General features: G+C 35.7%; 1 protein-coding gene across 7 annotated transcripts in view; it reads left to right on the forward strand.

Moving 5' to 3' along the window:
* Positions 1–20,301, forward strand: part of LOC127857948 (estrogen-related receptor gamma-like) — a 93,891-nt gene extending 73,590 nt beyond the window's left edge. For all 7 annotated transcript variants that reach the window (XM_052394726.1, XM_052394729.1, XM_052394730.1 and 4 more), the window contains one exon: positions 20,072–20,301. In XM_052394726.1, coding sequence (XP_052250686.1) covers positions 20,072–20,286 — 215 coding nt within the window. In that variant the 3' untranslated portion in view covers positions 20,287–20,301. The remainder of the gene's footprint in view (positions 1–20,071) is intronic.
* Positions 20,302–24,049: the final 3,748 nt, after the last annotated feature.

Genomic DNA, 24,049 nt, shown 5'->3' on the forward strand with positions numbered 1-24,049 from the left:
TTGCAGCATTTGCAGTTTTGTTTTCAATTTCGTAATATTCCATGCATTCTATATTGATTTTCTCAAAAGGATCAGTGCCAGATTTGTCTTGTAATAGAATGCTAACAATTGTCCGTTTTCACTGACAAGATATTTGTTTGGTGTACTTTAGATGGCTTTTAATAGGATGCCGATGTCCTTAATAGAAAGTAATTTGATAACACCATCAATATTAAATTTTGGTATATTAAAGGGGCCTTTTCACAGATTTTGGCATGTATTGAAGTTTGTCATTAAATGCTTTATATTGATCAATGTAAACATTGGATCTAAAAAGCTCCATTAATAAATCAAGAATAAAATTTAAAAAAAAAAAAAAGTAACCCTCAACTGGGCTCGAACCACTGACCCCTGGAATCCTGGCGTAAAAAGTCTACCATTAAGGCCACTCGGCCATCCGTGCTCATACAACGAAAGATGTATTTTATTCTTAATATAAGCAATCCTCGTAGTTTCACCAAATATAATGACAACAACAGAACTCTCCAAATTATTCAATGGTTTTGCGTAGCAACGCTTTATAATTTTCAGATTTTTAAATCGTCAAAAGATGCATATAAATGCTATTTTAGAGCATGGTAAATGTTCAGTATCACTGTTTCCTCACAAATATCATAACTACAACGAAAATTTGCGAATCTGAAACATTCTTTTTAATTTTGTCAATTTACCAAAACGTGAAAAGGCCCCTTTAATGTTTAATGATGGCATCCTAGTTATCTATAAGTGAAGACTTAAAGTCATGCCACATACTGGCAAATTTAAGCTACCAGTTTTGGTGACTGGTAATCGCCTTGTGTTGTTAAGTTCTTGTACACATGTTGTTCTATTTTCCAGTGATGTCTTCTTATGTTCCAAAATTTTTCCAAGTAGCTACAAGAATTTTAAATCTTTCAAAGGAAGAGTTTATATGCTTTCAAATTTATGTAACCTTTATGATGTTAAGTTCAAACTCCAACAAAAACACATATCAGTGGTAACATTTCTTAATTAATTTTTTTTGCTGTTTTTCTCTTATTGAGTTCTTCTAAGTTAAGAAATAAGATCATTTCTTGTTAGTACATAGAGTTTCATCATATTAATGCTTGTAAATGATTGTTAAAATGTGCAGCAATTATGCAAGCACAAATGCTATTGCAACATTGTTTTTTTGGTTACAATCTTCCACTGTCTGGCATGGTGCTCATGTCCTACAAGTGTTTATTCTTTGTTGATGATATTAATTGGCAAAAATGCTAATGGGTGCAAGCTGAGAATGCATAAACACGTAAATTTCTTACGTAAAACAATGCAGAGCTTACGTAGGTAGTTAATTCCTAGTTGTTCAGAAAATAGACGTCAATGGTTGATGTCTAAAAATATCCTGAGAAAGTGCAGAAAAATATTAATCAAACGTGGAACATCTATGCACCATCTCTCTTAAAGTTCATTGTAATTATGAAAATACTTTGTTCATACATTTCACTGTTTTTATAAACATTATGTGCACTTTATATATCTTTTTCGTGTAATTATCGTGGTTAATGTTTTCATTAACAAAATTCAATTTGTGATTGAAAACTGAGTTCTAAATAAATACTAATAATTTTCACAAAATAGATCAATTGTGAAGAGCAAATTGATTTGAAATACATAGAATGTCATATGAGGACACTTATAATATTATCTGATGTAACATCATTTATACCTACATACACACGTGTGCAGTTTTAATATAGTTGAACATAGTCAATTGTAATGGATATTTATGCCTCCCTTCGAAGAAGAGGGGGTATATTGTTTTGCACATGTCGGTCGGTCCGTCGGTTGGTCCGTCCACTAGATGGTTTCCGGATGATAACTCAAGAACGCTTACGCCCTAGGATCATGAAACTTCATAGATACATTGATCATAACTCGCAGATGACCCCTATTGATTTTCATGTCACTAGGTCAAAGGTCAAGGTCAGGGTGACTCGAACCAGTAAAATGGTTTCCGGATGATAGCTCAAGAACGCTTATGCCTAGGATCATGAAACTTCTTAGGTACATTGATCATGACTCGCAGATGACCCCTATTGATTTTCAGGTCACTAGGTCAAAGGTCAAGGTCAAGGTGACTTGACACAGAAAAATGGTTTCCGGATGATAACTCAAGAACGCTTACGCCTAGGATCATGAAACTTCATAGGTACATCGATCATGACTCGCAGATGACCCCTATTGATTTTCAGGTCACAAGGTCAAAGGTCAAGGTCACAGTGACAAAAAACGTATTCACACAATGGCTGCCACTACAATTGACAGCCCATATGGGGAGCATGCATGTTTTACAAACAGCCCTTGTTCTTTCATATTTTATATTTTGCAAATACACTCATAAATATGTGTGTAAAAATGCATAGGAAACGTGATATGTTCTATGTATTGATTTATAAACTGTATAAATTTGAATACAAAAGTATAAACATTAATATAAACTACATCCCATGAATTTTATGCTGTGAACCAAAAACTGGAAATAAAACTCCACGACAAACAATTAAAACTTTAATTAAATTAGAACAAAAATTAGCCTTTATTTTCTAATCAGGACATATGTCTAATATATTTACAAAACAACAACTGTTGAACATATTTGTACATCTTACCTTAACCTTGCTTGAAAAATCTGTTGTGACAAACTGGATTGATTGTTATGGAAATGGTGCGCTCCAATGTCTTCTCTATCTTATGATTGAATTGACAAAGTGATATCTATCTTATGATTGAATTGACAATGAGAGTTTCTGCCCAGTAAGAGATGGCAATATAATGTTTCTGACATCAATGATTCTGTTGAATTTTCTCAAATGCCAAAGGTAAACTTCCCAAGAATCAGTAATGCATTGCCAGGATGCTCTGGAACTGTTCCATAAATCAGTGTTTTTGTTTTCATTCCAAAGTAGAATTAGTAAATGTTAGCTTCAAGAGGCAATTCAATCAGATGGTATATTGTTTTTCTGCCTTGCTCCAGTTAAGCATTGCAAATTTAGGAGGGAAGGCGTGGGTGTAAGCATGATTACTGGTGTTCATATATTTCCAAGTCAGATTTGTTTTAGCAATTAAGATATATGATCTCCAACAGTTGCCAGGCATGCACTTGTTGCCTTTGGCTCCTTCTGTTAACAACTGGGAAATGTTAATGTCTTATTTCAACTTCCTATGATAAAGTTTGGTTTAAAATGGAAGAAGTCGGAATATCCTTAATCAATTGCTAGCTAGAAGGTCTGATAATCTATTTATTGTCACTTGTCTAAACATATTTATTGGCCAATGAAGTTAACAGAGGAGGTAATCATGTGATAGTCAAGATGGCGACATTCATACCAAGACAGTTATTTTTTAGCCTTTTATTATATTTGTTTAATTTTAAATGACGCTAACTTTCAAGCCATATCAGTAAAAAGATGATTAACTTTAATTTTGTATGAAAATTTGCCTTATTTCTCGACTTTACTCCCCGCAGATTTTCTTAGTGGAGCTGTTATTGGGTCATCCCGCTAAGAAATTTGCAGCCAGTAAAGTCCTGATATTGGGCGAATATTAATACGAAATAAACTCTTGTAACTTTCTTGCTGATATGGCTGGAAAGTGAGCGGCATTTAAACAATTAATGCAAGAAATAAAGGGTATATAACAGTGGAAAATACTTGCCTAGGCATGGACGTCATCATCTTGGCTATCGCGTGATTACCCCCTCTGGTAAAGGTATGTACTTGGACACAACTTTTCACTAGCCATGAGGCAAGTCTTCAGATTTTTTTTTCTGGGACCTTAATTAGTTCTTATGACTTTTTCCAAGGTGTGGCTGCAGTTTAGCAGTTTGTTGAGACTGTATTTAAGCTTTTAAAGGGATCTTTTCACGGTTTGGTAAATTGACAAAATTGAAAAAAGTTGTTTCAGATTCGCAAATTTTCGTTTTAGTTATGATATTTGTAAGGAAACAGTATTACTGAAAATTCACCATAGTCTAATATAGCCATTATATGTATCTTTTGACGATTTGAAAACCTAAAAATTATAAAGCGTTGCAACGGGAAACGATTTAATAATTTGAAGAGTTCTGTTGTTGTCGTTTAAATTTACGAAACTACGAAGATTGCTTATATAAGGTATAAAATACATAACCTGTGCATACTCGGCGGAATAGCCGAGAGGGCTAATGCGTTTTTACTTCAGACTAACTGACGACGAGGACTCCGGGGGTCACTGGTTCGAGCCCTGGTACCGGCTTCTTTTTTTTCCTTGTTTTAATTTTATTCTTGATTTTTTACTGGAGCTTTTAAGATCCAATGTTTACATTTATCAATATAAAGCATTTTATGACAAACTTCAAAATATGCCAAAATCTGGGAAAAGGCCCCTTTAAGATCTCCATTTTGAAATATTGCTGTCACGCAACTGACTACTTAGACAAAGAAACAATCATCATAAGTGTCATTGACCAGAAAGATGTCTACATTGTGTGTGCAGGTTGTATGGGACAGGTTGCCCTGTTGGGTCTTTGGTATCTTTAGAACATTATATACAAATTGATGGGTACATTTGACTGGTAAAGAACATGTCAATGTCATCGTGCTTATAATATTTGGCTACTTTTATGGTTCATTGCGTTGATGTTCAGAATGGTGTGATTTTGCTGTAATTATGCTAATATCTACCTTAGGGGTAATGATGTACTTTTTGTAGATTTAAATGTTTAGCAGTTGAATATCAGCTTGGTTCTCATCCATTATTTACCAACAGTTTGATGGTATACTTCACTCTCATTTCTATATGTCAATAGTTGTTTAAAGATGGCTTGAAAGTTTAATAGTATCGATTTCTTGTGTTGTGTTACCTGTCTGTGACCTCTGACTGATTTGGTGTCATTTTTTTAACTTCAACTTTCTTTTTATAATTTTGCTGATAATACAGTCTCTATTAATTATTTTGGACCCATTCATTTTGTTTGTTTATAATTTTATTTTATCTAACACCTCTGGAAGTTGGCTGCACTATAGCTGAATTATCCATGGGAGAAAAACTCATTATCACTTATTAATCTGGTTTAAATGACATCTTCTGGGTTATTTGTATACATTTAAAGAAACATTGATTATTTTTGTTGAAGGAATAAAACCCAAGCAATTAATGATTTATTTGATTCTCCTTTCATGTGTAACTCTTTCTAAAAATCTGTTTAATGAATAAGAAAAGCTTTACCCCCATACTGTGTGAGAAATAACATTACCTGATTACGTTGAAAAGATTTTTGTTTGCGTGGCTAAAAATGGTGAACCATTTTAAAAGCCCTGTTTTATGGACCATTTAAAAAGCCATAAGCTTCAGAAAAAAATAAAAACACAATTCTTGATTCATGTCCAAGTAGTCAAGGACAGCTTTTGATCTATATGTTAATCCTTTGGCAAATGTTTGTGTCATTGACCAGACTCAATTGATGAGGGAGTTATTCCTACCAGATGATTCTGGGCTGACAATAATTTATGTAGGTGAATCTGCTGAACCACCTTCAACTGTATACATTGTCCTGCTTGGGCCAAAGCCTAAATTGGACAAGTGAAATTTTGCAAGAATCTATCACATTATTACTGTATGGAAGATCGGCAAACAACAACATCAAAAACACAAGGTAAAACAATTAATGGACCCAGTGAGGAAAGTTCATATTTTAGCCACCAATGTGTAAATTATTTAGCTACTTAATCAGGGATTCAACCATCAGTTAACTGATATATTTAATGTCAGTGGAAAGTGATGTCACTGTCAAAAAACTGTGACAGTTTACTTTAGTATCAAATGGACTGTGTCAGAACTAATGTGTTTTCTTAGACCTCTTTGCTGGTTTTAATTCTGTAGATAGCTCTTAGCTATTTTGGTCATAATAGGTGACAGGTCCCCGTGGCGTAATGCATATGGTGTCCGCCCTGGGCCCTGGAGGGAACGGGTTTGATCCCCACTGTGGGAGCATTCTTTAGATCTCCCCATAGACACCAAATACTGGTTCTAGTCCCAGGAAACGGACTCGAGAGCGTTTCAAATCAGCCGAAGGCTTTCTATTCAATCGAGCTAAAATAAATAGGTTTCAACTAATAACAGGTAAAGTTCACTAGATAGGACTGACATGCCAGTGTTGCCATTTATAAAATATTTGAATAGTTGACAATTTTACCACTTGAATGGTACTGTAGATAAGGTCATTATCTCATGTGGTTGTTTTGTGGGCCACTTTCTGCAAAAAGAGATTTAATTTATGGGCAAGAGTGTTGTGAAATATCCGTTTATTTGGATGAAAACAAAATAAATATTTGTAACTGAAAGTATAAATTGATAAAATATATTAAATAACATTAAATTTTCTGTTATAATTTGGTACTAATGTGATATGTGACTTTTTATGCCCCCCTTCGAAGAAGAGGGGGTATATTGCTTTGCTCATGTCGGTCGGTATGTTGGTCTGTCAGTCGGTCCGTCCACCAGGTGGTTGTCAGACGATTACTCAAGAACGCTTGGGCCTAGGATCATGAAACTTCATAGGTACATTGATCATGACTCGCGGATGACCCCCATTGATTTTGAGGTCACTAGGTAAAAGGTCAAGGTCACGGTGACCCGAAATAGTAAAATGGTTTTTGAATGATAACTCAAGAACGCATACACCTAGGATCATGAAACTTCATAGGGTAGATTGATCATGACTCGCAGATGACCTCTATTGATTTTGAGGTCACTAGGTCAAAGGTCAAGGTCACGGTGACCTGAATTAGTAAAATGGTTTCCGGATGATAACACTAGAATGCATACGCCTAGGATCATGAAACTTCATGGGTAGATTGATCATGACTCGCAGATGACCCCTATTGATTTTGAGGTCACATGGTCAAAGGTCAAGGTCACGGTGACCCGAAATAGTAAAATGGTTTTCGGATGATAACCCAAGAACGCATATGCCTAGGATCATGAAACTTCACAGGTAGATTGATCATGACTCGCAGATGACCCCTATTGATTTTGAGGTCACAAGGTCAAAGGTCAAGGTCATGGTGACCCGAAATAGTAACATGATTTACGGATGATATTTCAAGAACGATTTTGCCTAGGATCATGACATTACATAGGTACATTCATCGTGACTCGCAGATGACCCCTATTGATTTTCAGGTCACTAGGTCAAAGGTCATGGTCACAGTGAAAAAAAACGTATTCACACAATGGCTGCCACTACAACGGACAGCCCATATGGGGGGCATGCATGTTTTACAAACAGCCCTTGTTTTTATTAAGTAATCAGTAATAAATAAAATAAGTGTTATCAAATATGTTTGAATATGGAGCTAGTTAATTATGTAATTTATATAATGATTCTGACACATTAGAATTACACGTTCTGAATGCCTTTAAAAAGGGACAATGATTTTTTTTTATGATAATCTTTCTGTAAAAAATCCTTCATTAAATTCTGAATAAGAAAGAGTTTAACAACAACAATTATGTCATGATCGCAGACATAAAATAGTTGCTTCATTATAAGCAACAATAACTCTTTGCAAAATGCCTCAAATACTCATACACAATCTAAACACATTGCATCAGCTGTTTATCTATGAACTTGACCCAGAATACTACCATTTGAGAAGTTTGGACTTTTTCCATTGGTTTATGTAAATGCAATTGCGTATTTCGAAATTCTCTCTGTGCTTATAGTCTGTTTCTAGAAGGTATATTTGTCTTGTATAAAGACTGTTCTATTTTGTTACGCAACTATTAATATTCATTATGTAAATACCATGCAGCAACATTGGTGATTATTTCATAATGTGAATGCTTTATTAGTCTGTATCTATTTAGTTTGATTTTTTTTCTTCTTTGAATGTTCAGATTTACATTATTTCTTTATAGTCTATCGATCTCATAGGATAAACTTTAAATATAGAATCACAGAAGTTCTAAACTCACACATACCAAGACAGTCTTGCATAAAGTGGAAGATATTTGTGTTGTTATGCATATGAAGAGACATGAGTGAATCATGAGTGAAGATAATATATTTCATATCATGTGGACCTGTCTTTGTTATCAAGGAGTGTAAGGGCTACTTTATGCATTTCAATTAACCCTTTCAGTGCGGGAACCGAATTTTGAAGGCCTTTGCAAACTGTTTGGATCCAGATGAGACGCCACAGAATGCTATTCTAATAATATTCTTTGAAGAAAATCGAAGAAAATGCTATTTTTAGAAATTCAGCAGACTACGTTTTAGCAGTCGACTAATTTCCCAGCATGCAAAGGGTTAAGCATATTGCAACAATGTTTACTACAGAGAAGTATGTTTCCCATGTTTTTATGCTTACCTTATTAATTAAATGTCAACATCCTCATTTTGAAAACCAAGGATGCTTGAAGGTAAAACATGCTGAACTTTTATGCCCATATACACATTTGAAAAGTAAATGACAAATGATGAATGACTAAAAGTTGTGTTCTCTAATACGACTGTAACATGCATTTACTTTGAAATTGTAAATCTCAAACCATGACCAACAAAAAAAGTATTTTTTATGACAAGTAAGCAATTCTAATTATGATCACATGGTTCAAGTTTTGTTGTTTTGGTAATAAATGAATTTTATCCTTTAATGATGAAATAAAACAGAAAGTGGGGATAGTAAATAAGAAAATGTTTGCCAGAAAAATATGGCAATAACTCAGCTACAGGCTTATGTCAACCAGCCATTATGGCATACAAACTGCCTGTCAGACTGACATGTGAGAGGTTCAAACATGAATGCTTGGAGTGTGAGATGGGACACCAGTGATCGGTCCATGAGTTAAGAGTGTTTTATAGCCTAGCTTCAGGTTATCCTTGTTGCCCTGTATTTGAGACATTTTAACATGAAAACAAGCAGCACTTACAGATGTATTAATGGTTTGGTGGGTATGTATTTGACTTGTTTTGGATGCTTTAACACTTCAACTTCTCATTTTCAATGTACTGGTAAAACAAAGATACATTAGGCGTGAAACACAAATAAGTTGAATTTAAAACCATGTCAAGTGTAAAAAGATAGTGGATGTTTGTTAAATTATTTAAATGTAATCTGTTAGTTTAATTGGAGATCAAATGGAAATCAAGTTGCCTTCAAAATTACCATATAAATGCATTGGTTGATTGAAATGAACCAAACTTTGTTAACTGAGTCAAATTGTTGAATTTTTGTATGTTCCTTCCCTATCAGAGAACAGACCTGTCCAGAATAGAAATTTAAATAGGGAAATACAGCTTGATTTTAGATGGAGGTTTTGTATTTAAATTTGGTGTGAAGGTAAAGTTATAACACAGACAAAGCTTTTGTTTGATTTTGGGGCCAGTCAAGGCAAGGGTTAAGTCACTGTTACTAATCAAATCACTGAAGGCACTGAAGTTGTTCGCTGTTGTCGTCCTTGATTTGCTTGTGCGCATTGCATAGGCTAATCAGTGTGCACAGGCTAATCTTATTTGACATGCATTTATCCCTGTTTTCCCTGAAAGCAGCCAATATGTACAGATTTCAATGATAAACACTAGACTGGCCAATGTCAACTTACAAGCTCGTATATAAAGTCACTGCTTTAGCAGAATCATTTGTCGTCTGCTGCAGACAGGCAGCGGTAATCGTCCCTTGCAGAGTGAGTTGTGGTTCTTACCGTACTTGAGGCTTCTAAGCACATACTGATTTGCAAAATATTAGTGCTGCACCGAATATCTGAAATATCCGAGATTCACTGATCCAAACGAGGATTAGGGATTCTTTCTGTTTGAAAGGCTGACTGGTATGTAGTTTGTCACAATTATTGCTACTTTTTCGACAAAAACATGGTACTACACAGATATTCGATATCCGAGCCTTTGGATTCGAATTCGGATCCAATTGAAATTTTGGATTCGTTGCAGCACTACAAAATATGCTCTGTAAATTTAGCTAACACAACCAACTAAAAATAGAAAAGTGGTTTTCATTAAATAATTCAAATTTTGACTGCAGTGTCATAATGTAAATCAGTACAGATCAGTAGGGAGTGCAGTTTAATAATCTTCAAACTGGAGTGAATCAGTTTTCAGATAAAAATTGGTTTGCACTCTATGAAGATTGCATTTAAAGCTATCCAATCCAATATCATTTTAATCATATCCTGTTTCAAATTGCAATGTCCAATCCAATATCATTTTAATCATATCCTGTTTCAAATTGCAATGTTTACCCCCCCCCCTCCTAGGATCATGAAACGTCATAGGAACATTGATCATGACTGGCAGATGACCCCTAGTGATTTTCAGGTCACTAGGTCAAAGGTCAAGGTCACAGTGACTACACAGTAAAATGGTTTCCTGATTATAACTCAAGAATGCTTACGCCTAGGATCATGAAACTTCATAGGTACATTGGTCATGACTGGCAGATGACCCCTATTGATTTTCAGGTCGCTAGGTCAAAGGTCAAGGTCACAGTAACAAAAACGTATTCACACAATGGTTGCCGCTACAACTGACAGCCCATATGGGGGGCATGCATGTTTTACAAACAGCCCTTGTTTTAAGGAAGTGGTTGACATAGTTCAATATTGCAAACAGGCTCTGGTGTGATAGAAGTATAATAAGAGTTTTTAAATCAATTTGATTTTGGTTTAAATGCTTCTGATTTTAGTTAAAGCATTTCATAAGCAGGCCTTAGTTCACAACTGTGGATACAATCTAACATTATTTATGTTCATTATGTCCATGATTTGTCAATAAATTGACACTCCAAGACATTTTGTGGTTAGACATTTCAATAATAAAATAATGCGAAAAGTGTTCTTTATGTGGAAATATAAAAATGCAGCCTGTATTGATATATGGCAATGGTCAAATATAGATCGCAGTAAAAGTGTCTGGAGTTTTGTAGTATTCATTACAGAAGATTGGAAACCTATGTCTATATTTGGCCTGATGCAATTTATCATGATTTTGGAAGATATTTTCGTACTAGATTTAGGTTGTGTAAAAATGTCATATATTTAAAGAGGCTTTAAATTGTCTACATTTAGTTATTGTTTGAGGGAAAAGTCAATTGATACATCCTGGTATTCATTTAATGGTTATTTGTGCATTGCAGTCATTTAATGAGATGTATAAGTAATAATTAATTTGCCATTAAACCACACAGTACACATGACAGTAGGTTTCCTGTTCCGAATACCTTCTGAATGAATAAATGAAAGGTTATCGAACTGAAACATGCTAATTATGTGCTTTTGTGCTACTTTTTCAACTTAAAACAATTGGTTCAGTGATCTGTGCTTCAAACAGACTGACATATAGTCCGAGATATCAATTAAACCAATGTCGGTAAGCAAAAAGTGTGTTTAAAAGACACGCTTTAACCCGGTGCCAATACCGCAGGGTTTAACACGGTTTTAACACGGATTAAAACCGGGTTTTGCCCACTTTTTTTGACAAGGGATGGCTTTTGTACAATAGTATAGATCATTATAAGAATTTATGTCAAGATTTCTATCTTCTTCAAAGACAGTGTTTAAGATGATAGATTTTAATTTTGCTGACTTACCAAAGATGCCTAAAAATTAATGCAAAATAGATCTACTTTCAGCATAAAGTATGTGGGAAAAACAACAACAAAAAGAATGAACAACATTATTCATTGTTAAAAGTTGTTCTCTTTTTTTCTAACTTCTATGCAAAACAACCCACAATTTGTGTTATTAACCATTGAAGATTATTATATCATTTATGGAGTCGCTAACTATGATGGAAGTGAGTGTTTTTGCAGTGATTGTTTTCTTGCTTGATTTCACACTAATGAGATTACCAGTCTGCATGGAACTCAATTTGATTTTGAAGGCTGCTTCTCTAGGGATGTCTGCTGACTTCGAAATGAAGTTGATCAAGTTGCTTTACATGCAATATTGATATAAAATCAGCGCAAATAGCCTGGAATCTGTTATAGACTGGTGAAGTTGATTTTATTGAAATGTATTCACATGTTCAGTTTATCACTATCTCGTTTTTATAAAAAGAAAGAACCTGTTCTCTATTTATCTGACGGCTTTATGTTCTACTTCTGCCATGTTTGCTCTGCATATCTTTTGCATAATACTTGGATACATGCTTGCTTTGAATACGGAGATTTATTTTCTCATGTGTATATATGCACATATAAATAAAAGTCTTTCTTAAACAATTTTGCGTGCATGGTATGAATGGTTTTATAGAATAAAAGATCTACACTGAAGTGACCGATAGCTCTGACGAAGTGGGATAAAAAGATATGTTCCGTCAATATTGATTTGTTTGTGATGAAAGACCACTGTTGCCTGCATTGAATTACTAATAGATCGGGAGCCAAAAAGGTTATCTGAAAGCCACATGTATTTTGGTTGATTGATGAAATGCTTTTTCGATGAATATATATCAGGTTGGTGCTCTTGTGTGTACTTATCAGGCCCATAAAATGCCCTCTAGTGATGGCCTTGTCATTTGGAACTGTCCCAGGGCACAATATTGTTGCTGGTTTATTCTGTTTGTTTATGTTTACTTTTTTTGGGGGGAAGGGGGGTTAGAGCTTTTTAGGGGGTTATGGATGTTTTAAGCCCGGTGTTTTCGGAGAAAACCCGAGGTATTGTCATAGCCAGCTCGTCGTGTCGTTCCCCGTCTGCCGTCTGATGTCCGCCATCCGCGTCATGCTAAAACCTTAACATTTTGTTAAGGTTTTGAACATTGGCTCTAAAATCAAATTGCTTCCACCTACAACTTTGAAACTTCATATGTAGATGCACCTTGATGAGTTCCACACCCATTTTAGGGTCACTAGGTCAAAGGTCAATGTCACTGACCTTAAAAAAAAAAGAAAAAAATTCTGACAAGCTTTTATTTATTCAAAACTGCACCCGTAGCCGAGCGTGGCACCCGTTATGCGGTGCTCTTGTTTATGTAGGCTGTCATCATAACTTCAGAATTGCAGTGTTTTAGTCCATTAAATTAAATTGGAACATTATAGGTTAGTTTAAATCAAGGAAAGGCATTGTTTTCAGATTTATTATTTGAACTAATGAGGCAGTGTTGGGTCACAGATCAGGTGATAAGAACTCACAAAGATCTTTGGCTTGGCACCTAGTTTTTACCAAACTTTTAAATCTATCAGCCCACTTCTGAACCCCCCCCCCCCCCCCAAAAAAAAATGTCTTGATCAACATTGCCCTCACAATGGCTCAAAAAAACTGATTATTGATCAGATACAAGTTCAAAAGGTTGCCTTGAATTATCTTTCTTACCAAAAGATATTGAGGCTGGAGAGTACAATTTGATGATGTTGTATCTGCTTGTTACAATTCTTTACAAGATATGAAATGTTCTTGCTCAACTCCCAATCATGTCTAGTTATTTTGTGTCTGTCCAGTTGTTTTTTTTCACCATTTTGGGAATGGGGCCGGGTCCCTTTTGTTTGGGAAAATTCGTGGTGTTTTGACTAAAATTGGGAAATTAGTGTTGTTGTTGTTTTGCTAACAAATGCTTCAAAATTGAGGATACAAGTGTGTCCAGTATTATATTTACTGAAGTTGATCTCATATGGATGGGAGATGAACAAAATATTGAGATCTAAAAAATATTTTTTTTTTTTGGAAACCTTCCATGGGAATGTTTAGCTCCCATTTGGGACAAATATATACTTTTTTCCATTAGGAATACCCGGTCCGGTTACCGGACCCGATTTTGGTGAAAAAAAAAACCAACAACACTGCTGTCAGATAGTGTTTTAATGTTCAACTTCGTCCATGAGAGTTACTCTGTTTATCTGGCTGGCAAAATATAGTACTTTCACACCTCATAAATCTCTGGCCTGATGCCATTGTTATGAACTGCTTGGAATGTTCCTAGATATTGAGTTGCAGCAAGTTTGTCTGACAATAAGAGCCTACCTTACTGATTAGCTTTGATGATCAGTGATAAAGAGGCTGGTAATTAAGCATTGTTTGCATAAAACTGCGCTTAATGCATATGCGTAAAATGTTGTCCCAGATTAGCCTGTGCAGTCAGTCAATGACCAGTGTTTAATGTACATTCCAGATTAGCCTGTGCAGTCAGTCAATGACCAGTGTTTAATGTACATTCCAGATAAGCCTGTGCAGTCAGTCAATGACCAGTGTTTGATGTACATTCCAGATTAGCCTGTGCAGTCAGTCAATGACCAGTGTTTAATGTACATTCCAGATTAGTCTGTGCAGTCAGTCAATGACCAGTGTTTAATGTACATTCCAGATTAGCCTGTGCAGTCAGTCAATGACCAGTGTTTAATGTACATTCCAGATTAGCCTGTGCAGTCAGTCAATGACCAGTGTTTAATGTACATTCCAGATTAGCCTGTACAGTCAGTCAATGACCAGTGTTTGATGTACATTCCAGATTAGCCTGTGCAGTCAGTCAATGACCAGTGTTTAATGTACATTCCAGATTAGTCTGTGCAGTCAGTCAATGACCAGTGTATAATGTACATTCCAGATTAGCCTGTGCAGTCAGTCAATGACCAGTGTTTAATGTACATTCCAGATTAGCCTGTGCAGTCAGTCAATGACCAGTGTTTAATGTACATTCCAGATTAGCCTGTGCAGTCTACATCAGGGATGACATGTTTTGCTTTTACAAGAATTTCTGTGTATGAATAGTCTCTTTAAAACAAAAATTAAGAGGAGGCTGAAACAGTGGTCATTGACTGACTGCACAGGCTAATCTGGGATGCACATGAAACAGTGGTCATTGACTGACTGCACAGTCTAATCTGGGACGCACATGCAATTAAGCCCAGTTTTCCCAGAACTAGGCTAAATTATTGAATAATTTGTTACTCTTGACATTACTTACAGAATGCAATTTCCTGTTCATCTTTGCAAGAATATTTCTTTGCATTTGTTGCTTTATTGAATTATCAGACAGATTATGGTGATTGTAATGTCAGTTTCAATTCCAGGCCTATGTCAGTTTCAATTCCAGGCCTATGTCAGTTTCAATTCCAGACCTATGTCAGTTTCAATTCCAGGCCTATGGCAGTTTCAATTCCAGGCCTATGGCAGTTTCAATTCCAGGCCTATGTCAGTTTCAATTCCAGGCCTATGTCAGTTTCAATTCCAGGCCTATGTCAGTTTCAATTCCAGGCCTATGTCAGTTTCAATTCCAGGCCAATGTCAGTTTCAATTCCAGGCCAATGTCAGTTTCAATTCCAGGCCTATGTCAGTTTCAATTCCAGGCCTATGTCAGTTTCAATTCCAGGCCTATGTCAGTTTCAATTCCAGGCCTATGTCAGTTTCAATTCCAGGCCTATGTCAGTTTCAATTCCAGACCTTATATATATATATATATATATATATATATATATATATATATATATATATATATATAATGTCAGTTTCATTTCCAGGCTTATGTCAGTTTCATTTCCAGGCCTATGTCAGTTTCAATTCCAGGCCTATGTCAGTTTCAATTCCAGGCCTATGTCAGTTTCAATTCCAGGCCTATGTCAGTTTCCATGCCGCAGCGGGTGTTTGTTATGAGGTTAATTTCAGGTCAAAGTTGTTTCAAAATATATGTATGGTCTTATTTAGGTATCAAGATTAATTTAAAGACACTTTATTTACTATTTATAGACAGGACAATGACAGCATTCAATGATTATATTCAACATTCAATGATTGATATGAATTGACGTTATTGATTTGAATAGATTTATTTATTGATATAGATTGAGCTAAGGATTAGATAAATATGAATACAAGTTTGTTCACTACTGCCCTGATTTTGTTTGATGACTGTGCAGTTTGATTGCTGTAAGGATGACAGGCTCACTGGGGGCTGACGAGGTATAAGCGTAGTCCGTTTCGCTACGAAGTCGGGTATATGTTTTACTACGAAAACATTGTGTACATACACTACTTAATCAGGCGAGTTTCATCTTTTCTGGTGTTTATGGATTAGAGAACGGAACATCCAGTAATGGTAGGTACTTATTTTCAATAACAAACTAATAACAAATGTGCGTAGTTTCAGCCTGTACATTTATTTTGTGGTAAAATCGAAATATTTTGATTTGAAGCAATGCATAAGGTGGTTATTATGTTAAAATAGCCAATTACGGTAACTTAAATCGAATAAAACTACATGTTACTTTGATTCATTGTACATTACACATTTTAAAGTACAAAAACGGTTACGAACATGTATTTTAATTATTCAAATGCTTTGTTTCGAAGGAAATTACAAGTCGCTTTATGTATAGGTTTCGCACAGAGTATGTATTGGTTGTGCTACGAAGTACAAATATAATGTATAGGTTACTCAACGAAGTCTCTGTATCCTTTTCAGGACATATCACATGCAGTTTGCAGTTACTGCAGACTACCATTTCCCAGTGCAAAAGATGCTGTGCTTAATTGTGCGCATGAGCATCCAAACGAAAAGGTTCCCTTTATGTGGGAGATGCCTTGTGACACTGCACCAGGTGTACAATACAGAAATCGCACGTTCAATATTATGGGTGGCGACATTAAAAAGTATGCTGAAAATATTACATTCAATCCGGTTTCTGGCAAATTCATAATTCCGATAAAATCTACAGTGACAGAAAGTCATGTGCGAAAGATATCACGAATTAACACGCCCGTTGTCAGATATTTCCCGAGCCAGTGGTACCTTCGGACAATGTAGACACAACCGGGATGGAACCGTCAGAGCGCCGGTTTAATTATGTACCGTAGCTATACCGGGACTCTGTCGGCATTCACCAGGCTCCCCGTAGCTCTGCCGGGGTCTGTTTGGGCCCCGGTGGAGCTATGGTGCCGTACCGGTGCAGTTCCGGTTGTTCACAGTGCCACGCCGGTCGTTGTCGGTCCTTCCCGGTGACTCGCGGTTCATCTCGGAGGTATTTAACATTTTAATATGTTGCCAGTGCAGCCCCGGTTGTCCCCGGTCGTCTACGGTGCAATCCGGTGGAGCACCGGTTCATCCCGGTATGGCCCCGGTTCATCCCGGTAGATGCCTGATCACGCGCCGGGGCTCCGCCGGCATCATAGTGAGACCGGACCTTAAGCGCATTGTAACACAAGGTAAATTTACCGGCCGTCATGTACACAGTAAACAATAACCTGTGACAGAAACCCACTGTCAAGCCTTAACAACAATACATTGATAAGGAAATTGCGGATTTGTGCCATTGGGGTCCTACTTTCCACACCTTACGGCTGTTACAGGTGTTGATTTTACAGGTAAAATCATGTATACGAACATGAAATTCATCTCAAAATTAGTTGGCGATAACCGATTTTCAAGAAAATCGCTTTGACAGATAAAATGTAAAAATCAAAATCCGTATGAGATAAAGGATCGAAGTTGGGACATGGGATTTACTTTGACATAAGCAGAGTTTCGAGATAATATAACGAGCATCGACTGTTACTAGTATTTGTTAAAGAATACCGTATGCTAAAAACCTATCGTCGGTCTCTATCAAAAAGAACGTATAAGGGATTGTCACAAGGTGAAGATGCGTAATTTATATTGAGACCGACGACAATAGGTTCTCGACTCTCAACTGTCGTCTTATATATGGATTTTCGATTTTGATCGTTTCCTTTGGCCTAGTCGTGAATTTAATTATATCATAATAATGTGCATTACCATGTCGACTGTGCGCTTCGGATCATGTTGTGTCGTTGTTACTATCTCTTCCCCAAAGGAAACATCCAGCCACTCCATGACTCTGTATTTAATAAAAAACATGTTCTTTATTTCGCCTTTGAGAGATAACCAATACGTCCTCTGTGAGGAACGCATACACGCTAAAGCGTTGTCGTAGCGAGGCATATACGTATACTGTCAGAGACATGATCATACATTATAATACTATTTAGCCTTTATTTCTGACAACTGGGTCACCCTATACATTTCTGAACACACCAGTGGCTTAACAATACATACATCAATATGGAAATTGTAAAATTGTGTCAATTAAACATAGATGTAAACCTTAATTGCATTTTTGTAAAATAAAACTTGACTTCGGTTTGATAAAGCAGCGGTAAATTTAATGTTTAACGCATAAACCAGACACTAGTTGAATCATAATTTGATGTAACAGACCTATGAAATGTCATTGTGCTTAAATTCAGAGTTTTGTTATTACAAAAGCATAATCTTACCTGTTTTAAACACAAATTTCCACTAATCCGTTCTTCGATGTCATGTGTATGTACACAATGTTTTCGTAGTAAAACAAATACCCGACTTCGTAGCGAAACGGACTACGCTTATACCTCGTCAGCCCCCAGTGAGGCTACTGGGTGCATTATGCTTACCAACATTTGATTTCAATGTTTTCTTATCAATTGATCCAGATTTTTTGATGCAGCCAATGTTCTGTCTGGGAAAATCAATTCTGAGAAAAGTAAGTGCGGAGGGGGAAATCTACACAAACAGAAGTGAACTTCTGACATTTTCCATTGGCTGAAAAGATTCTGCAGAAGAATTAAAGAAAATGGATCAAGGCAGTTCTTTTGAAAACATCTAAATAGTTATGCAAGCATACTGCCAAATTTAAGTAAAGTCTGGAAGTTAGGCAATTTTATTTCATAGTATTTTCTGGGCTTCCGCAGCATTTCTTTTTTTCACCACCATTTCAACATTTTTTTTGCATTTTCTAAAAGGATGAAAATAAACACAGTGTGGTGGTGATTGAATTGGCTTATGTGTTTTCTTTGGTTATACAAGTGTCACACTATTTGGAGCAGTGCCATTAACAGACAATAGAAACCAGGAAAGCTGTCCCTGTTACACTGCTGTATCACACTCAGGAGAGTTAGGACACTCTGTGGAATAATAATTGGGCTGTGCTCTATGAAAAGGGGTTTAATGCATTGCTTTAAGTGTTGTCCCAGATTAGCCTGTGCAGTCCACATAGGCTGATCAGGGATGACACTTCCCAAACTGGATTTTTGCTATGAAGAGACTTCCTTTATACGGAAAATGTCATAAAATTGGAAAGTGTCGTCCCCTATTAGCCTTTGCGGATTGCACAGCCTAATCTGGGACGCCACTTCACGCACATGCATTACAGCCCCTTTTCACAGAGCAAGGCCCAATTTTGCAATAAGATCATGAAATACTGCTCCAGACAACGTTATAAATGATTTATTATCCGCTGAACATAAAAATGTCTCATAGCTTTGAATACAGTGATATATTTCCATCAAAATATGCAAATAAGCGAAGTCTCGCTGTACAAAATTTGATAATTCATTCAATTCTTAAAAGTTTTGCCAGGATTCATATTTATAACAACTTTATACTTATTTTATACTTATTTTATAATAATAATGATTACAAATTGCTGCAGCTAACAGATGTTACACTGATGTAATTGTTGAAGTGGGCGTTTTCATTAGGGGAATGTTCATCTGAGAGTTGTAGACACAGAACATCATTATGCAGTAGACAGAAGTGTGAAAGTGATGTTCAGACAGCGGAAAGACTTTAATTAATTGTTGTCTCAAGCCGATATATATTTCTTTGTCCTCATTTCTCTTTTAGGAAAATCTTCTTTCTGTCAAGCCCTAATACTGTGTGGTTTTTAAATCTGAATATGCTGACTCTTGTTGTGAAATGGTCTTACTTGTACATGCATGGCTGGATGAAGACAATTTTTAAAATATTAAAATACTGGCACATGAAGATACCAATAAAATAGTACTAAGACAAGTGATCACATGTTGAATACAGATTAGAATTGAATACTTATTCACTGACAATTTAATAGTCCATTGGTTACAATGTGTATAACACATGTTACATTGAGTTTTTGCGAAAAATTGAAGCTTCAATTAGAAACATTTTCCTTAACTTAAGTTTCAAGACATCAAAATGTAAAACTAAATTCTCAAATCATATTAATCAATTTCTATCAAGCTTATCTTAAGTATACTATTCTATTTTCAGGGAACATTGATTACTCATGTCCGGCCAATGGAGACTGTGAAATAACAAAGCGCAGAAGGAAGGCATGTCAAGCTTGCAGATTTCAGAAATGCCTCTTCGTTGGCATGCTCAGAGAAGGTATGTTTAGTTTAAACCTATTTATTTTAGCTCGATTGCATCAAAGGCTTAAGGCTGATATAAACGCTCTCGAGTCCGTTTCCTGGGCCTATAACTAGTACTAGGTGTCTTTGGTTGAGAGCTAAAGAACGCTCCCATGGTGGGGATCGAACTCATGACCTCCCGGTCGCTCCAAGGCAGACACCATATACATTACACCTCGGCCACCTTGAGAACATACCTTTGAAGGTATGTTTGGTCTATTACATTAAATATGTGAATGGGCATCCAGACCCAATTGGTAATTTTTGTTACTTAAAACTGTGCCTCAGTCTACAAATCCTAAAATACTGTGCAAAATGGTTAGATTTTCTGCTATACAAAATGCTTGTGCTTTTTTCTTCAAAACCTTTTCCTCAGGCTTAAAATAATCTCATAAAGCATACATGTTATGAATTGTAGTTGTTTATTATATGAAGTGTGCCCGTTATCATAAATATCACTGGGGCATTTCCCCCTGGTAATAAAAAAAGGCCATCTCTGGTTTAAAATTGAACTACTTTTCTTGAGTCACTAAAAACTTGTGCACAGTGATGGTCATTTTATGTTATCGCTGGCTGCTGGTAATCCATCCTATTATGGAAGTCCAACTGGGACTGTAGGGCCATGATAGAGTATCTTTCTAATCAGTGGACATGATTTGTAAGCCTGTCCTGTGGTTGCCACTATAATACAACCTTATTATACAGGACCCCCCAATATGATCCCATTGTGGTTATAATAGCTCATAGTTTAGCTAGAATTAGTGGATAATTATGGTAGTTCAAGGCCAGTGGCTGTTGAACATGATGATATAATGTGGAGACAGCTTTTTATAAGAGAATATTTCATACTAATTTGGAAATATGATGGATTGATAAAATTTAGGCTGTCCAGCTATAGGGCTGTATTTGCAAAAACTTGCTTATGGTTTGTTCCCCAATTGATGGGAGTTTGTAGGTGGTGATATTTGATACTGAACACATCGAATTTCCTCTTTCAAAACCTCTAAGTGTTCTAAGAACTGTAGTGGACATCACTTTTTAACCAGGTTTTCCGAAGGAAAAAAATGGTTATTAGATTGGCGAATGCGGGCGGGCTGGCGAGCGGGCGGAACAAGCTTGTCCGGGCCATAACTATGTCGTTTATTGTCAGATTTTAAAATCATTTGGCACATTTGTTCACCATCATTGGACGGTGTGTCGCGCGAAATAATTACGTCGATATCTCCAAGGTCAAGGTCACACTTTGAGTTCAAAGGTCAAAAATGGCCATAAATGAGCTTGTCCTGGCCATAACTATGTCATTCATTGTGAGATTTTAAAATCATTTGGCACATTTGTTCACCATCATGGGACGGTGTGTCGCACGAAAGAATCACGTCAATATCTCCAATGTCAAGGTCGCCACGACTAAAAATAGATTTTTTTTAAAAACAAACTTACAAAAGGGGTTAATTTTGTTTGTTCATTTCAAAAGTTCAGTTTGAGTTTTCTCCCTTTATCAGATTTTTTTTTCACAATGAAAACCTGGTTTTGTGACAATTTTGTCCCTTGTTCTATTTAATATGATCATGGTTAACCTGAGTCTATTTACATTTAAATGGCTGAATACTTATTTTTACTTGAAGAGGGCTAAATGTAAAATGCTGAAAATCGAAAACTGAAAGTTTGGTGTGACATTTATATCTGTGGCAGATTCTAATGTACTGTGGGTTGAAAAAAAAGATTGATGTCTGACTGTCTGTTACATTTGGTATTTAAAGAGTCAGAACTTCAATAAAACTGTGAAATGTTCTATGAGTAAAAAAAAAAGCTGATCTCCATAATGATGCGAACATTTCCTACATAGTATATAGACATATCTTTTTCTCTTCAAATTTAATACATTATTTACCTTGTCACAAACTAAATACATTTATGTGCATATGTGGTCCAGTTAATGTAACAGGATCTGTCAAGGTTAACCCATTCATGCCTAGCGTCCTGAAAAAAGGACATTGCAAACAGCGTAGACCCAGATGACAGTCGCCGCATAATGCGGCGTCTCATCTGGGTCTGCGCTGTTTGCTTAAAAGGAATTTCTTTATGAAATATTCTTATTATAGAAATAAATATACTTGACATCCCTAATTTTGGAAATAAATTGATCCAATTTAGAAGGATGGGAGAGTCAACTAGTCATAAATGGGTTAATATTATTTCATCATTCTGTACCTGATCAGTTTTGTACAGTTTGATATTACTGATCATGCTACCATCATATTTTATGACCTTACAGATATAAAGACATGTGGTGACATTGTTTAACAAATTTATCCAAGCCAAGTGCATACGACTAAGTTGGTTATCTACATGCAAATAATCTGACTAAAGCATTATCTATTACTGAATGTTATTTATAGGTATGTCACTCATTAAAGGTGCCTTTTCACAGATTTTGGCATTTTTTAACTTATTCATTAAATGCTTTATATCGATAAATGTAAACATTGGATGGTAAAAGCTCCAGTAAAAAATCAAGAATAAAATTAAAAAAAGGAAAAGAACATTGCCAAGACCAGGTTTCGAACCAGTGACCCCTGGAGTCCTGCCAGAGTCCTGAAGTAAAAACGCTTTAGCCTACTGAGCTATTCCGCTGAGTACACTTACTTGACGTATTTTATACCTTATATAAGCAATCTTCGTAGTTTCACAAAATTTAACGACAAAAACAGAACTCTCCAAATTATTCAATCGTTTCGCGTTGCAACGCTTTATAATTTTTAGGTTTTAAAATCGTTAAAAGATGCATATAATGGCTATATTAGACCATGGTAAATGTTCAGTATTACTGTTTCCTCACAAATATCATAACTAAAACGAAAATTTGCGAATCTGAAACAACTTTTTTCAATTTTGTCACTTTACCAAAGCGTGAAAAGATCCCTTTAAAGCAGTCTTCACTTAGAATGTTATATATTATTTCCCGGCCTGAAAGGGTTACTGTGGGCATAACGGAAGTGTAGGCTGAAGTCTTGGTGCAACCCCCTTTCCGGGCCAATTTATGTGTGGTCCTGCCCAGACAAAAATGATAATATTTTAACATGAACTAATTACTATTAAGGATTGCATTGCATGTTTCTCCATATCAACCATTTTTTTAAGAATAATTAATAGCAATCCAATTACATAATTTAAAATTCTGGTATATTAAATGAAATATTTTTATAAGCTGTAAATAAGTTATACCATTGATAAGCATTGAGTCAATTTCCATTTTTCCTTCTATTCAATTATTAAAGTAAATACAAGTTATTGTTTACATTACCTAAAGAATGCAAACACACTGTAAATTCTATACATGTGTATTCATAATAATGTGCTTGAAAATAATTGTTATTTTGTATTCATTATAACTATACATGGAGGTACACTTTGTACAAAGCCTACATTTCAGCTGCATGAATAAGTTGCTGATTATGTGGCTTTCATTTGAAACAACTGGCCTGGTTACATTAAGGGAAAGTAACATGACATATTTAAATAAATTTTATGAATGAGTGAGAATTAAGCCACGAGACTTCCTTTTATGATATTATAATGTTAAATGAGACGGTAGTTGACAATTCATGCCATTGTTCCATTTCAATTTGTACTATAAATTTTGACATTCATATTTCATAGGTTTTAACATAAATCTGTCATGCATATATCCACTATGCAAAGTGTTGGTTAAAGACAAAAGATGTATTCTTCCTTGGTGTAAATGGATTACAGTTTTGGATGTATCCAGTTTGGTTGACATGACAGCAGTACATGGGTGTTTAATTGGCACAGTTACCTCTCTGATCCGTTTCCTTTT

This window comes from Dreissena polymorpha, chromosome 14 (genome assembly GCF_020536995.1).
Source record: "Dreissena polymorpha isolate Duluth1 chromosome 14, UMN_Dpol_1.0, whole genome shotgun sequence".
In the NCBI taxonomy this organism is placed as follows: domain Eukaryota; kingdom Metazoa; phylum Mollusca; class Bivalvia; order Myida; family Dreissenidae; genus Dreissena; species Dreissena polymorpha.